Genomic DNA, 16,150 nt, shown 5'->3' with positions numbered 1-16,150 from the left:
TACCTAAAGGATTAAAATCTTGCATAATCTATCTATATACTATCAAAAGTCTCGACTTGTTTGGCTGTATGTCTGTGATTTCAGGAGCTACACAAAACGGTACACAACAGCGCAAAATGACATTTGATGTCATATTTCACGTTATTGATATTTCAAGGTTTAAAAAAGCCAACTTTAAGAAGATTTTTATGGTTAAAATCCTTCCTGCCAGCTTCCAACAAACTTCAATACAAAGTTGCAATACAGGAACACTCCGTGCTTCCACCATCTTTTCACCTGAATGGGATTCCACAAGACATTTGCAACAATGTTGCCATCATACAACACTTACTCCAGCTCCTGGCAGGACAGGAGTGGGAGGATGAATTGGTATTGCAATTGGGAAAGTGCAATTGGAATTTTTTTTGAAGTCCAGTGCTGGGGGAGGCAGGGGACTGCTGGAATCTTATGTTCAGCAACGGGTTGAGCTGAAGGACGACGTCTCTCTAAGATGATCTGATGTGATGCTGACAGCTGCTGTGTGATTTGTATATCTTGTTTGTACGTGTACTTTGTCTTGTTAATAAATGTTGAGTGCAAAAAAAAAAAGATTCTCTTACCGTTTGTACGAACTTGTTACAGATAACTTTCTTGTCACCCCTAAAGAAATAAATGCAAAATCAATAATCAGTAAACGTTTAACTGCAATGAAGGACATATCAATTGGAGCACAAAATTAGGATAACCTCTGCTTTAAATTAATCAGTTTAAATTTATTATAAATTATCCCGCGGCTCCAGACCGGAATATTGCATTGGGTGAACAAGGCCAAACAGGTCCCACTTGGGGTTGGGAGGGGAGAGGGGTTATGGACAATGTTAAAAATGACAGGACTCCAGTCCAATGAGATTTGTAACATTATTGTAAGGAGAGGGAGGGAGTGAGGGAGGGGACGAGTAGAAGATTGTTGTTTAATTGAGATGGGGCGGTAGGGAGGGGAGAGGGGTTATGGAGAGAGGGAGGGAGTGACTGACGATAGGAGAAAGGAGAGGGAGGGAGAGGTGAGGGTGGGAGTGGGGGGAGGGGAGGAGAGGGAAATGAAGAGGGAGGGAGAGAGAGAGTGCTGGGGATGAGGGGAAATAAATCACACCTGCGCAGTTATGGGCTATGGGTGAGTGGTGGAATATTGCGTTGGGGGAACGGGTTGCATTGGGGGAACGGGTGAGTGGTGGAATATTGCGTTGGGGGAACGGGTTGCGTTGGGGGACCAGGCCTCCCAACGGATCCCAATTGGTCTAGCATATATCACTAAAACTCTCATCCCCGCGGGCCCGCCCACACCGGCTTGAACCACAGCTTAGGGCCCTAATCGCTACTGGACACAGACATGGACACAGACACGGACAGGGCCCGGAGCCACGCTCCTCCCTCCCCCTCCCGTGGCTCCAGACTGGAACATTGCATTAGGTGAATTAGACCCAACGGGTCCCACTTGGGGTAGGGTGGGGAGAGGAGTCATGGACAATGTTAACAAAGACAAGACTCCCAGTCCGATGAGATTTGTAACATTGGTGTAAGGGAGGGAGTGGGGGAGGAGACGAGGAGAGGATTGTTGTTTAAAAGAGGGAGAGCAGGGGGATAGGGAGGGGAGAGGGGTTATGGAGGGAGGGAGGGAGCGATTGAGGGTAGGGGAAAGGAGTGGGAGGGAGGAACGGAGTGGGGGAGGGGAGGAGAGGGGAAAGAAGAGGGAGGGTGAAGAGAGGGAGTGAGTGCCGGGGGATGAGGGGAAATGAGCCGTGCCTGAACAGTTGGGGGCTATGGGTAAGTGGTGGAATAGTACGTTGGGGGAACGGGTTGCGTTGGGGAAATATTACGCTGGGGGAAACAGGTTGCGTTGGGGGAAACAGGTGAGTGGTGGAATATTGCGTTGCGGGAACGGGTTGCGTTGGGGGAACAGGTGAGTGGTGGAATATTGCATTGGGGGAATAGGTTGCGTCGGGACCTGGCCTCCCGTTTGACAGGGACCCAACAGGTCCCACTTGGTCTGGTATATCTATCTCTATACTTATAAAACTCTGATCTTGGATGTGTATATATTTGTGTGTGTGTTTGTGTGTAATCACATCTTCGCGAAAAAACGACGCAGTAACAGTAAAATCTTTACATATTTCCGGTATACATTTTTTCCAGTGGCGTCCAAAATCACCTTATCTGAAAATTTCATACTTTATTTCTCGAGTTATTACTGAAAATGTTCAAAAATCTGACAAAACTTTGAATTTAAAAACGACTGCCTTTCGCTGATGACGTCACAATGGGTCTGCTCTGCGCCGTCTTACTTCCACGCATTGCGAGTGACTTCACCACCTCCCCCCCCCGGTTATTCAAAAGATGGCACCGGATTTGAAGTCGAGCCCTGGACCGAACTTGCAATCCTTTGGTCGACGCCCGACCGCCCGCACGACCACCGGTGCTTCCACACCTCAAAAATATTTTTGCAGAAAGTCCCAAATTTCCTGGAATTTGATGGTATTTCTTGAAATTTTCAAAATGCTTCCTGCATGCAATTTGTTGTTTTTCTTTCGTGGGCACACGTTAACAACACAAAGAACAAGGCAAAGAAAATCTATGTATCTACACCATAGCTGCCTGCTTCTGTTACTCACTTGTACAATGTTATGTAAGGCATAAGCACTGTGCACATATATGATGTAGCCCAGCCTGCATGGTATGCATATTGTGTGCTCATTGAAGTGTGTGCCTGGAATACAGTCACAAATAACTCAATACAACGATCAATCAAATTATTTATTTGTCACGCACCAATTAAGATACTGTGAAATGTGAGTTACCATACATCCTCTAATTAGCCTCAAACTAAACTACTGGGTTGTGACGGCTCCTTCCCCCCTCTCCCCCTCTCCTCCCTCTCACTCTCTTCCTTCCCCCTCCCTCTCCCACCACCATCCCTCCCCCCCTCCTTCTCTCCTCTCCGCTCCCTCCCTCGCAGCGTTGGAGGGCCCGCGGCGGCGGGGGCCCTGCTGGAGTGGAGCCTGGTTTTGCGTCACGGCTGCTGCTGCCAGGACTGGGTTCAGAACAGTCCCCCCAGACTGACGGACCCGCTCCCTGGACGCCAGGCTAACCGGCGGCGAGGCTCCGACGCCGCGGCTTGAGGTAATGGAGAAGCTTGACACCCCTGATAAAAAAACAGCCTCCCCCACCCCCAACACAATATTCCACCACTCACCCAGAATAGACCCGAGGCGTCGAGGCAATGTATGATTGTGTGTAGTGAAAATGGTGGTGATCTGATCCCGACTGGGCCCACTGCGCACGCGCGGGGAGACGGCATCATTTTGCGTAACTACCGCGTCACCGGCCTCCCCAACTGCGCAGGCACGGATAGTCACAAATATTTCTTCCCCCCCAAATCATCCCGCGGCCAGATTTCCCGAAATTATATAATTTCCCTAAAACAACCAGAATTTCCCGAATTTCAAATAATTTCCTTCAAAGTGAACACACGGCGCCCGACCAACCAACCGCCCGTTCGACTGCCCGCTCGGCCACTCGCTCGCGCGACGACGTAGTTGGGGGCTATGCGTAAGTGGATAGGGCAAGGGATGGGGTAAAAGGAGCGAATTAATAATATTAATATATCAGGGGGGGGGTTGGTGTGTGTGTGCTAGGGGTGGTTAGTGTGTGTGACGCCGATCCCCCCCCACTCCCCCCCGACCCCCGCCACCGGGTCCCACTTGGTCTAGTATATTACTAAAACACTCATCTTGTCTGTCTGTGTGCATGCGTGCGTGCGATTCTTGGCCTGAATTACGCCAAAACGGTACATGATAGCACTACAATTTTACCACCTTACTCACTATTGTCCTGTGGTGTGTTGTGTCAAGTTTCGTTTAGATTGATGGTATATTTTACAAGTTATTCACATTTAAAACCTTTAAAATTTAACTTAACTTCTTTTTTTTATTTTTTATTTATTTTATTTTTTATTAGTACAGTAAATTACAGTAATACACATCACATAAATCTTATTACATTTTGTTGTACCACTTCGTTTTTCGAGCTTTAAAAAAGGTAGAAATAAAAGAAGTAAGGAAAGTGAGCAAGAATCGTGAAGGTGCAGGAAAGTGTTGGGAGAAGAAAGCCCCTTGGGGAAGAAATTAGAGAAGGAAGAAAGGAAATAAGACCCTAGAAAGAAAAGAAGAAAAAAAAGGAAAAACAATCGCTCTATTGTAACACAAAACTCCGCAAAAAAGGATATACCAACCGTGTTTTTTTTTAAAATTTATTTTATACCCCCCGTTACCAGATCCTGGTACCATTTATATTTTAAATTACTATTGCACCTTATGCTTGTAATAGTTCCGTAAATGCAGACCACGTCTTTTGGAAGTGGTCTGCTTTGCCTGCTAGGAGGAGTCTCATCTCTTCCAAGTGTAGTGTTTCGAACATGTTTGAAATCCACATTTTTATTGTTGGTATTGGAGCATTTTTCCATAAATTTGAGTATAAGCTTTTTTCATTAACAGCTATCATTAACAATTAAAATGTGGATCGTGGAAATGTCGGAGACCCTACATGTGGAAAGAATTAGACTTGTCTTAATGGACAAACAAGAACTTTTTGTTAAAATATGGTCTCCATTCATTAACTATTTGAAGGGATAGATTGGCTCGGCACGGAAACCTAACTAAAGCTTGAACTCTGGAATTTACGAACCTATCTCCAATGACGTATTATTAGTAATTCATTCCACTCTTTTTTCTTTTTTGACTTTGTAATTCTTTTTTTTTCCTCCCTCTTTCTCTCTTATTTACTATCTATATTAAAAAAAAACTAGAAGCTGAATCAATCCACAATTGAAAATTTTAATAATATATGATTGATATACATGAAAAGTTAGTCTAACATCAGTAGAGGGGAAACTGCTAGAGCCAGTTATTAAAGATGGGATAGCAGCACATTTGGAAAGTGGTGAAATCATTGGACAAAGTCAGCATGGATTTACGAAAGGTAAATCATGTCTGACGAATCTTATAGAATTTTTCGAGGATGTAACTAGTACAGTGGATAAGGGAGAACCAGTGGATGTGTTATATCTGGACTTTCGGAAGGCTTTCGACAAGGTCCCACATAAGAGATTAGTATACAAATTTAAAGCACACGGTATTGGGGGTTCAGTATTGATGTGGATAGAGAACTGGTTGGCAAACAGGAAGCAAAGAGTAGGAGTAAACGGGTCCTTTTCAGAATGGCAGGCAGTGACTAGTGGGGTACCGCAAGGATCAGTGCTGGGACCCCAGCTATTTACAATATATACTAGACCAAGTGCAGACCCGTTGGGTCTGTTCCCCCAACGTGCGGTTGTGGGGGGGGGGGGGGGGGGGAGGCGGCATGCAGCGTCACACACACTAACTTTCCCCCCCCCCGCACTCACGCTAATTACCCCCCTTGATATTATATTAATATTATTAATTTGCTCCTTTTACCCCATAACCACCCTATCTACTGACGCATGCAGGTGCAGCAGGCAGTGAAGAAAGCGAATGGTATGTTAGCATTCATAGCAAAAGGATTTGAGTTATAGGATCAGGGAGGTTCCACTGCAGTTGTACAGGGTCTTGGTGAGACCACACCTGGAGTATTGTGTACAGTTTTGGTCTCCAAATCTGAGGAAGGACATTATTGCCATAGAGGGAGTGCAGAGAAGGTTCACCAGACTGATTCCTGGGATGTCAGGACTTTCATATGAGGAAAGACTGGATAGACTTGGCTTGTACTCGCTAGAATTTAGAAGATTGAGGGGGGGATCTTATAGAAACTTACAAAATTCTTAAGGGGTTGGACAGGCTAGATGCAGGAAGATTGTTCCCGATGTTGGGGAAGTCCAGGACAAGGGGTCACACCTTAAGGATAGAGGGAAAATCCTTTAGGACCGAGATGAGAAAAACATTTTTCACACAGAGAGTGGTGAATCTCTGGAACTCTCTGCCACAGAAGGTAGTTGAGGCCAGTTCATTGGCTATATTTAAGAGGGAGTTAGATGTGGGCCTTGTGGCTAAACGGATCGGGGGTATGGAGAGAAGGCAGGTACGGGATACTGAGTTGGATGATCAGCCATGATCATATTGAATGGCGGTGCAGGCTCGAAGGGCCGAATGGCCTACTCCTGCACCTGTGTTCTATGTTTCTATGTAATTATATTTTACCATAATATGTTTGCTTCTAATAAAAATATTTAAAAAAACATTGTTTAGGTTATTTCAAAGAAAAAACGCGATTTTCAATGAGAATTCCATTTTTTTTTTAATCGTGATTTTTATTGTGGGGGGATGGGATGGGGGAGCATTTGTTTACAAAAAAAAAAAAATCACGAAAAAAAAATTCTAACTGAGTCTCAAGCTCTTCCACTTTATTTCTTATACTTTGCGCAATAATATATAATACTTTGACTTTGGTATGCACCTTCCCTCTCACACCGCTCACAATTGGCCCTGACCTTACTCTCTTATCCCTTCTCGAACGTTCCTTCCCATTAATTCGGGAGTCTTTTGTAACTTTTCCTGTACTCACTTAAGAAGTTAACTCATCCCTTCGCACCCAAATCACCCCCTCCCCAGGTACCTTCCCCTGCAACCGCAGAAGATGCAACACCTGTCCCTATACCTCCTCCCTTGATTCTGTTACTCCAGCTTTTTTTGTCTATCTTAGAGTCATACAGGGTGGAAATAGGCCTTTCAGCCCAACTTGTCTATGCTGACAAAGATGCCCTGTCTACGCTAGTTCCATTTGGTCTATTTCCCTCTAAACCTGTCCAAGTGGCTTTTTATATTGCCTACCTCAACCACCCCCTCTGACAGCTCATTCCATACACCCACCACCCTGTGAGTGAAAAGTTGTCCCTCAGGTTCCTATTGTCTTTCCCCTCTTACCCGAAACAAACATCCTCTTGTTCTTAATTCCCCTTGATTTGACAGTCTCTGTGCATCCAACCTATCAATTTCCTCATGTTTTATACACCTTCATATGATCACTACTCAGCCTCCTGCGTCCCAAGGAATAAAGACCTAGCTTGCCCAATCTCTCCCTGTAGCTCTTGCCCTCGGATCCTGGAGACATCCTTGTAAATCTTCTCTGCACTCTTTCCAGCTTAATGATGTCCTATAGCAGGGTGATCAGAATTCAACACAATACTTCAACATCTTATACAATTGTAACAGAACGTTGCAACTTATATACTCATTACCAGACAGATGTACCAAGAGCAATCTTTACCACAGTATCTACCTGTGATTCCACGTTTACAGAACTGTGCACCCCTGAACTCCCAAGTTCCCTCTGCTATGCAACACTTCCCAAGGTCCTACCATTCACTGTGAAGGTCTTGCCCCGATTTGACTTCCCAAAATGAAGTTGCTTTAAAACAATTCCATTGTCTTTCACGGTACATTGGGTAAGAACTTTGGTAAATTTTTGGTTATCATTGATTAATTAGGAGTTAATTACATGCCCTTTCTTAAGGTATCTGCCGACATCTCTCCTCTCACTTTTAGGAGATATCTCCTTTTGGCCAGGCAAAACTGTATGTGGAACCTTAAATGTTTTGATTATAAAGGTATTGACATGGGGTTGAGGAGAAATAGCTATTGGGTATTTGCCTGCCTTCGTAGGTCATTTGAATGAAGTACTGATACAGTACGGAGACTCGCAAGTACTGTACCTTTAAACACCGAGTAGGGCTTCATGGAGTACGGAAACGTGGCCATCGAGCAAGACTACAAGTAAGACTGAAGCGCAGGGGACGTCGGCTCGATCTCCCTACCATCCTACTGGCCAACATAGTCACTAGAAAACAAAGTGGAGGACTGAAGGTCAAGGCTGCTTTACCAAAGGGAGCTGAGGGAATGCTCTGTATTCTGTTTCACAGAGACATGGCTCACCCCCAGCTCCCCCGACTCAACGGTCCAGCGTGAAAGATTCTCCATCCACCGTATGGACCGTACGCAAACATATGGGAAAGGGAGAGGAGGGGGCATCTGCCTCATGGTCAACTCTTCGTGGTGCTCAGACGTAGCAGTCCTATCCAACTCCTGCTCTCCACACCTCGAACACCTGGCGGTGAAGTGCCGTCCCTTCTACCTACCGAGGGAATTCTCCTCCATCATCATGACCGTGGTCTACATCCCACCCCAGGCTGATGTCCATCTGCACTGGAGGAGCTGCACGCCGTGGTCAACAAGCACCAGACGGCTTACCCCGAAGCATTTACCACCTTAGCCGGGGACTTCAACAAAACCAACCTGAAGAAATCGCTCCCTAACTTCCACCAACATGTCTCCTGCAGCACCAGAGGATCAAACACCCTTGACCACTGCTACACGACCATCAAAGACGCCTATCGCTCTATCCCTCGCCCTCACTTCGGAAAATCCGACCATTCAGCGGTTCTGCTTCTTCATGCATACAGGCAGCAACTGAAGAAAGCATCCCCAGAGGTGAGGACTGTACAGAGATGGTTGGGGGAGGAACAATTCCAGGACTGCTTGGAGTATGTAGACTGGGCAATGTTCAGGGACTCGGCAACGGACCTGAATGAATACGCCACAGTCGTTTCAGACTTCATAAGGAAATGTGTGGAGGACTGCGTTCCAACAAAAACCTTCCGAGTGTTTCCTAACCAGAAGCCTCAGATTAACCATGAGATCCGCATTCTTCTGAAGGCAAGATCACGGGCATTCAGGTCTGGCGATGCTGAGGTCTATAAGAAGTCCAGATACGACCTTGGTAAGGCCATCAAAAAGGCCAAAAGGGACTTCTGCTCTAAGCTGGAGGATGAGACGGATGTTCGGCAACTGTGGCAGGGCTTGAATGGCATCACCTCCTACAAGACGAAATCAGGAGGCGGCTCAAACGACAGCGAAGCATCACTCCCTGACGAACTCAATGCTTTCTACGCACGGTTCGATAGGGAGAACACTGATGTGCCTTCCCGAGCCCCTATTTGCCCTGACGGTATTACAGTCATAGTCACAGAGGGCGACATCAGAAGATCCTTCAGGGGGGTAAACCCTTGGAAAGCGACTGGACCTGATGGTATGCCCGACCGTGTTCTAAATACCTGTGCGGACCAACTGGCTGGATTTTTAGACATTTTCAACCTCTCACTTCTGAGGTCTTAAGATTCCCACCTGCTTTAAGAGGGCATCAATAATACCGGTGCCCAAGAAGAGTAAGGTGACGTGCCTCAATCACTATCGACAATAGACAATAGATAATAGGTGCAGGAGTAGGCCATTCGGCCCTTCGAGCCAGCCCTTCAATGTGATCATAGCTGATCATCCCCAATCAGTACCCCGTTCCTGCCTTCTCCCCATATCCCCTGACTCCGCTATTTTTAAGAGCCCTATTTAGCTCTCTCTTGAAAGCATCCAAAGAACCTGCCTCCACCGCCCTCTGAGGCAGAGAATTCCACAGACTAACCACTCTCTGTGAGAAAAAGTGTTTCCTCGTCTCCGTTCTAAATGGCTTACTCCTTATTCTTAAACTGTGGCCCCTGGTTCTGGACTCCCCCAACATCGGGAACATGTTTCCTGCCTCTAGCGTGTCCAAGCCCTTCACAATCTTATATCTTTCAACGAGATTACCTCTCATCCTTCTAAACTCCAGAGTGTACAAGCCCAGGTGCTCCATTCTCTCAGCATAAGACAGTCCCGCTATCCCGGGAATTAACCTTGTAAACCTACGCTCCCATCACTCAATAGCAAGAATGTCCTTCTTCTATTTCGGGGACCAAAACTGCACACAATACTCCAGGTGTGGTCTCACTAGGGCTCTGTGCAACTGCAGAAGGACCTCTTTGTTCCTATATTCGATTCCTCTTGTTATAAAGGCCAACGTGCCATTCACTTTCTTCACTGCCTGCTGTACCTGCATGCTTACTTTCATACACTGATGTACAAGGACCCCCAGATCCCGTTGTACTTCCCTTTTTCCCAACTTGACGCCATTTAGATAGTAATCTGCCTTCCTGTTTTTGCTACCAAAGTGGATAACCTCACATTTATCCGCATTAAACGTCATCTGCCATGCATCTGCCCACTCCCCAAACTTGTCCAAGTCACGCTTCATTCTCATAGCATCCTCCTCACAGTTCACATTGCCACCCAGCTTTGTGTCATCTGCAAATTTGCTAATGTTACTTTGAATCCCTTCATCCAAATCATTGATGTATATTGTAAATAGCTGTGGTCCCAGCACCGAGTCTTGCGGTACCCTACTAGTCACTGCCTGCCATTCTGAAAGGGTCCCGTTAATCCCTACTCTTTGTTTCCTGTCTGCCAACCACTTCTCCATCCATATCAGCACCCTAACCCCAATACCATGTGCCCTAATTTTGCTCACTAATCTCCTATGTGGGACCTTATCAAATGCTTTCTGAAAGTCCAGGTACACTACATCCACTGGCTCTCCCTTGTCCATTTTCCTAGTTACATCTTCAAAAAATTCCAGAAGATTAGTCAAGCATGATTAGCCCTTCGTAAATCCATGCTGACTCGGACCGATCCTGTTACTGCTATCCAAATGTTCGGTCCACTGCTTACTGCTATCCAAATAGCCAGTCGACCAGTGGCACTAACGTCTATGGTGATGAAGTGCTTTGAGAAGTTGGTTATGGTGCACATCAACTCTTACCTCGACAATAACCTCGACCATCTACAGTTCGCATACTGCCACAATAGGTCAACGGTAGATGCAATTTCACTGGCTCTCCACTCCACACTAGACCACTTGGACAATAAAAACACCTACGTCAGGCAGTTGTTTATAGACTACAGCTTGGCGTTTAATACCATCATCCCCTCCAAGCTGGTTACCAAGCTCACGGAACGGGGCCTCTGCGCATCCCTCTGCAATTGGATCCTCGACTTCCTCATCCCCAGACCACAGTCTGTTTGAATTGGAGGAACCACTTCATCCTCAATAACAATTAGAACGGGAGCACCTCAAGGCTGCGTGCTCAGCCCTCTGCTTTACTCACTCTATACCCATGACTGCATAGCCGGTCATAGTGCAAACTTCATCATCAAGTTCGCCGATGACACCACTGTGGTTGGACGAATCACAGATGGGGACGAGTCAGAGTATAGAAGTGAGATCGACTGACTGACCAAATGGTGCCAGCACAGCAACCTGGCTCTCAACATCAGTACGACCAAGGAACCGATTGTGGACTTTAGTAGGTGAAGGATGAGGACTCACAATCCTGTTTATATCAACGGGACGATGGTGGAGAGGGTCAATAACTTCAAATTCCTGGGCGTGCATATATCAAAAGATCTTTCCTGGACCCAGCACACCGATGCAATTGTAAAGAAGGCACAATAGCGACTCTACTTTCTGAGAAGATTACGGAGATTCAGCATGTCGAAGAGGATTCTACTAAACTTCTACAGGTGCACAGTAGAGAGCATTGTGACGGGTTGCATCGTGGCCTGGTTCGACAACTTAAACGTCCAGGCGCGAAAAAGACTACAATAAGTTGTGACCACTGCCCAGTCCATCACCGGCTTTGACCTCCCCACCGTCGAAGGGATCTGTCGTATTCGCTGCCTCAAAAAGGCAGCCAAAATCATCAAGGACCCACACCATCCTGGTCACACACTTATCTCACCACTGCCATCAGGAAGAAGGTACAGGAGCCTGAAGACTGCAACGTCCAGGTTCAGGAACAGTATCTTCCCCACAGCCATCAGGCTATTAAACACAACAAATAAGCTCTGAGCTCTGCAAAATACAATATTATTGATATAAAAGACTATACTACTGCTGCGCCACTGTGTTGCCCCAGTGATCTCTTTTTGAACCTTGGGATACAGATTCTTACATTCAGTTTTAGACCGGAATTTGTACGTTCTCCCCGTGACCTGCGTGGGTTTTCTCCGAGATCTTCTGTTTCCTCCCACACCACACTCCAAAGATGTACAAGTTTGTAGGTTAATTGGCTTGATAATTGTAAAAAAATAAATTGTCCCTCGTGGGTGTAGGATAGTGTTAATGTGCGGGGATCGCTGGTCGGCGCGGATCCGGTGGGCCGAAGGGCTGTTTCCATGCTGTATCTGTTGCACTTTATCTATTTATTTATGTGTGTATATATATATATGGTCTATGCTATATAGACACACTGAACTCTTCTGTATTTAGACTTATAATACTCTGTTGTGCTGCAGCAAGCAAGAATTTAATTGTCCTATCTGGGATACATAACAATAAACTCTCTTGATGAACTAAACTAAACATCCTGATTTTTCTGGTACTTTCGTTTTTATAGTAATGATTTATAGTACAGGTGCACAACCTTTTATCCGGTGTTCCGGAAACCGAAAAACTCCGAAAACCGGCCATTTTTTCCAGGATGTCGTCTGCACGCCAAAGCTCGCGTTTGGCGACAAACTTGACCCGAACGACCCACGGTCAACCCAGGTCTGTACAACTGTAGCGGCTGCCTCCTCCCCGGAGACCGGGGATACACTTAAACATCTGTAAATCGTTGCTTAAATGTTAGTCAGTTAGTTTGGAGGGCTTTTATGTGAAGGGGGGGTGAAGGGATAAACTTTAATTCTTAGTCCCCTACCTGGTCGGAGAGGCGGGGAGCGGTCAATGCCTTACCGGGTCGCCGTGCAGTAAGCTCCGCAGCGCTGGGGCTGCAGGCGTCCGGCCGCGGGCGGCGCCAGTTGTAGCTCCGACCCCGGCAACTCTACCCCTGGCTGCGAGGCGCTCCAAATCCACCGCCGCCCGCGGCCGGACGCCCGCAGCCCCAGCTCCGCGAATGTTGGGTGTCGGCGGCGTCGCAGCGCTGGGATACCAGCGGGGAGCGGGCAATGCCTTACCGGGTCGCCGTGCGGTAAGCTCCGGAGCGCTGTGGCCGCCGACTCCCAACATTCGCGGAGCTGGGGCTGCGGGCGTCCGGCCGCGGGCGGAGCTGGATTTGGAGCGCCTCACAGCCAGGGGTAGAGTTGCCGGGGTCGGAGCTCCAACCAGCGCCGCCCGCGGCCGGACGGAGCCCCCAGCTCCGCGATGTTGGGAGTCGCCGACCAGGTAGGGGACTAAGAATCAAAGTTTCCCCCTTTACCCCCCCCCACCACCACATAAAATCCCTCCAAACTAACTGACTAACATTTATGCAATGATTTACAATGATTCCCCGGTCTCCGGGGAGGAGGCAGCCGCTCCAGACTTTTCAAGCCGCCCGCGCTACCTTCCAAATCTACGCTAAAAATCTTCCATTCGGAAATCCGAAAATATCCGAAATCCGACAAGTGTCTGGTCCCAAGGCTTTCGGATAAAAGGTTGTGCACCTGTACCTTTATTTGTTACATATATTGTGTTTTCTGTAGTGAATAAGATAACTATTACCTCATCTATTTAAAACAATTCCTCATTATATTTCCTGTCAAAGTCTCTGTGTTACATATTTATTTTTGTTAATCTTCCATTTTTACATCATTAGATTGATCGATCGAGAGATCTAGCTCACTACTGTAACCCACAGATTACACTTTTCATTGGAAATAGGGAATTTTGTTTTAAAAACTGTATATAATGCCTTTAAGGCCCCAACATGGAAAGGGACATGCAAATAGATAAACATGAAAATGTAACAATAATCTCTATTAGTAATCTGCAAGCTATTTGTTAGCTAAACCCCATCAGAACATCGGTACACAGTAAACAGCTGTACACAATAAACCTCGCCTACCCTCTCCAGACTACAGCAAAGTGAAATCCCGCACACTTTTTGCCAATCTAACCATCATTCAGCTCATTCCACTCAGTGATAGACTTACCATTCTTCCCCAATTTTATAAACATAAATGATACTGTCTGTCTGTCCAATGGCTATTTTGGTGGAGTCTGGTGAAAAGGCCATACCTTTGACCACATAGCTTTTCTTGCCATACTGAAATAAAAAATAATAATTTATAAAAATGTATGTGAAAAGACAATAATATACCAAAAGCTTTTCAGAAATCTCATCTGATCTTATTTCACACTAGAAAGTAAACTATGTTTAAAAAACTATGTTTACATTGAACAGTTTGCAGATCTGTGATTAACCAGTCCTCTTTAAGTTATAAATTCAGAAGATTAATATTAGACCTGGTCATAACTCTGCAGTAAGCACAGGTTGTAGAATGCAAACCAATAAATCAGTTATAATACTAGTGTTAAATAATCAGGTGCAATTTATACAAATTTTTGCTTTATTTTTGATATTATAAATGAAAGAAAATATTTTAATTCACAAGAAGAAACAATGATTGTTAACAAAATAATTATTTGCGATCTTTCCAAATAAAATTGGGGATGATCAGCCATGATCACATTGAATGGCAGTGCTGGCTCAAAGGGCCGAATTACCTACTCCTGCATCGATTGTCTATTGTAAAATTTACCTCCCATTCATCAATCTCAATAGCTTGTGATGAGAATCCTAGCTACTAGCAGCAACTGAACCAAGTGGGACCCATTGAGTCTCGTTCCCTCAACATGCAGTTGCGGGCAGGGCCGGACTTATGTATAAGCTTGACAAGCTTAAACTTAGGGCCTCATCATCTAGGGGGGCCTCGCAGAGCCGGATTTACCACTAGGCTTCATAGGCTGAAGCCTATGGTTTCGAAATCTAGGGGGCCTCAGGCCAAGGCCGGACATCTGCCGTTCAACTCTGGGTGGGCCCACGTCTCTCTCTCTCTGTCAATCACTCTCCATCTCCGCCCGCCATCCGTATCCATGTCTGGGCTGCCGGGCTCCGCTCATCACTCGCTCCTCATCCCCCGGCACGGCTGGCCGCCTTGCACATGCGCACTGCTACGGCCAGCACATCCTCCCCCTGCACATGCGCACAACCACGGCCAGCACATCATCGGTCGCCCCGCGCATGCGCACTGCCAAGACAACTGGTCGGCGCTGGGCACTTTCTCCCTCGCTTTGAATTGTGGGAGATCTGGCCGTCATTGTTGTCCGGTCGCCGCCTTGCTGCGACTGCTGAAAACCAACGCAGAATCATTCCCTGACCCTGGATCTGGAGTAACTCCCTGCAGTAACTCTTGCTTCTGGTTTCCTGGTCCTCCATAAATATTCTAAATGGAATTTAAACTGGAGGTGGTGGAGAGCTGAACAATAACAGCCTATTGCATTTTATCTGTTTATTTATTGTGTATATATATGGTCTATGGTATAGAAACACACTGAACTTTTATCTCCTGTTCTGTATTATGTTTACATATTCTGTTGTGCTGCAGCAAGCAAGAATTTCATTGTCCTATCTGGGACACATGACAATAAAACTTTCTTGACTCTTGACTTGGACTTAAGCAAAAAAGGGTTCTTGGGAAAAAAAGGGGTACCTTAAATGTAGTTGCGTCTGGTTGGGTAACTATGGAAGGGTGAAGACTATTCAATGCTTTAATTGTGCGGGGGAACTCCATGGAGCAGCCAGCAACTCTGGATAGAAGAAATTGGATGACGTTTCGGGTAGAGACTCTTGGTTAGACCAAGCGTAGGCTTGGCAATCGTTTCGCCGAACACCTCCGCTCGGTCTGCATTAACCAACCTGATCTCCCTGTGGTTCAGCACTTCAACTCCCCCTCCCATTGCGAATCCGACCTTTCTGTCCTGGGCCTCCTCCATTGCCAGAGTGAGCACCACCGGAAACTGGAGGAGCAGCACCTCATGTTCCGATTGGGCAGTCTGCATCCCAGTGGCCTGAACATTGACTTCTCCAATTTCCAGTAGCCCTTGCTGTCTCCCCCACTTTCTCAGCTCTCTCCCAGCCCTCTGGCTCCTCCTCTTCCTTTCTTCTTCCCGCCCCCCACCCCCCTGCAACAGTCTGAAGAAGGGTTTCAGCCCAAAACGTTGCCTATTTCCTTCGCTCCATGGATATGCTGCCGCACCCGCTGAGTTGCTCCAGCATTTTTGTCTCCCTTCTTTAGACTTCCTCTGGTTTTAGTCTTTTTAGTTTAATTTCATTTAATTTAATACAGCATGGAAGAAGGCCCTTCGGCCCACCGAGTCCACGCTGACCACCGATCACACTTACACTATTTCTATCCCACAGATTAGCGGAGTAAGTCAAGAGTGTTTATACTCTCATGTC

General features: G+C 46.4%; 1 protein-coding gene across 1 annotated transcript in view; it reads right to left on the bottom strand.

Annotated features, from left to right (window-relative positions):
* Positions 1 to 16,150, bottom strand: part of ift172 (intraflagellar transport 172) — a 144,172-nt gene that overhangs the window by 121,074 nt on the left and 6,948 nt on the right. The window contains exons 3-4 of the mRNA XM_055635509.1: positions 13,842 to 13,954; positions 600 to 639 (exon numbers count right to left, since the gene is read on the bottom strand). Of these exons, the coding sequence (XP_055491484.1) occupies positions 600 to 639; positions 13,842 to 13,954 (153 nt within the window). The remainder of the gene's footprint in view (positions 1 to 599; positions 640 to 13,841; positions 13,955 to 16,150) is intronic.

Source organism: Leucoraja erinacea, chromosome 5 (genome assembly GCF_028641065.1).
Source record: "Leucoraja erinacea ecotype New England chromosome 5, Leri_hhj_1, whole genome shotgun sequence".
In the NCBI taxonomy this organism is placed as follows: Eukaryota; Metazoa; Chordata; class Chondrichthyes; order Rajiformes; family Rajidae; genus Leucoraja; species Leucoraja erinaceus.
This window is presented reverse-complemented; position numbering and strand designations above follow the sequence as displayed.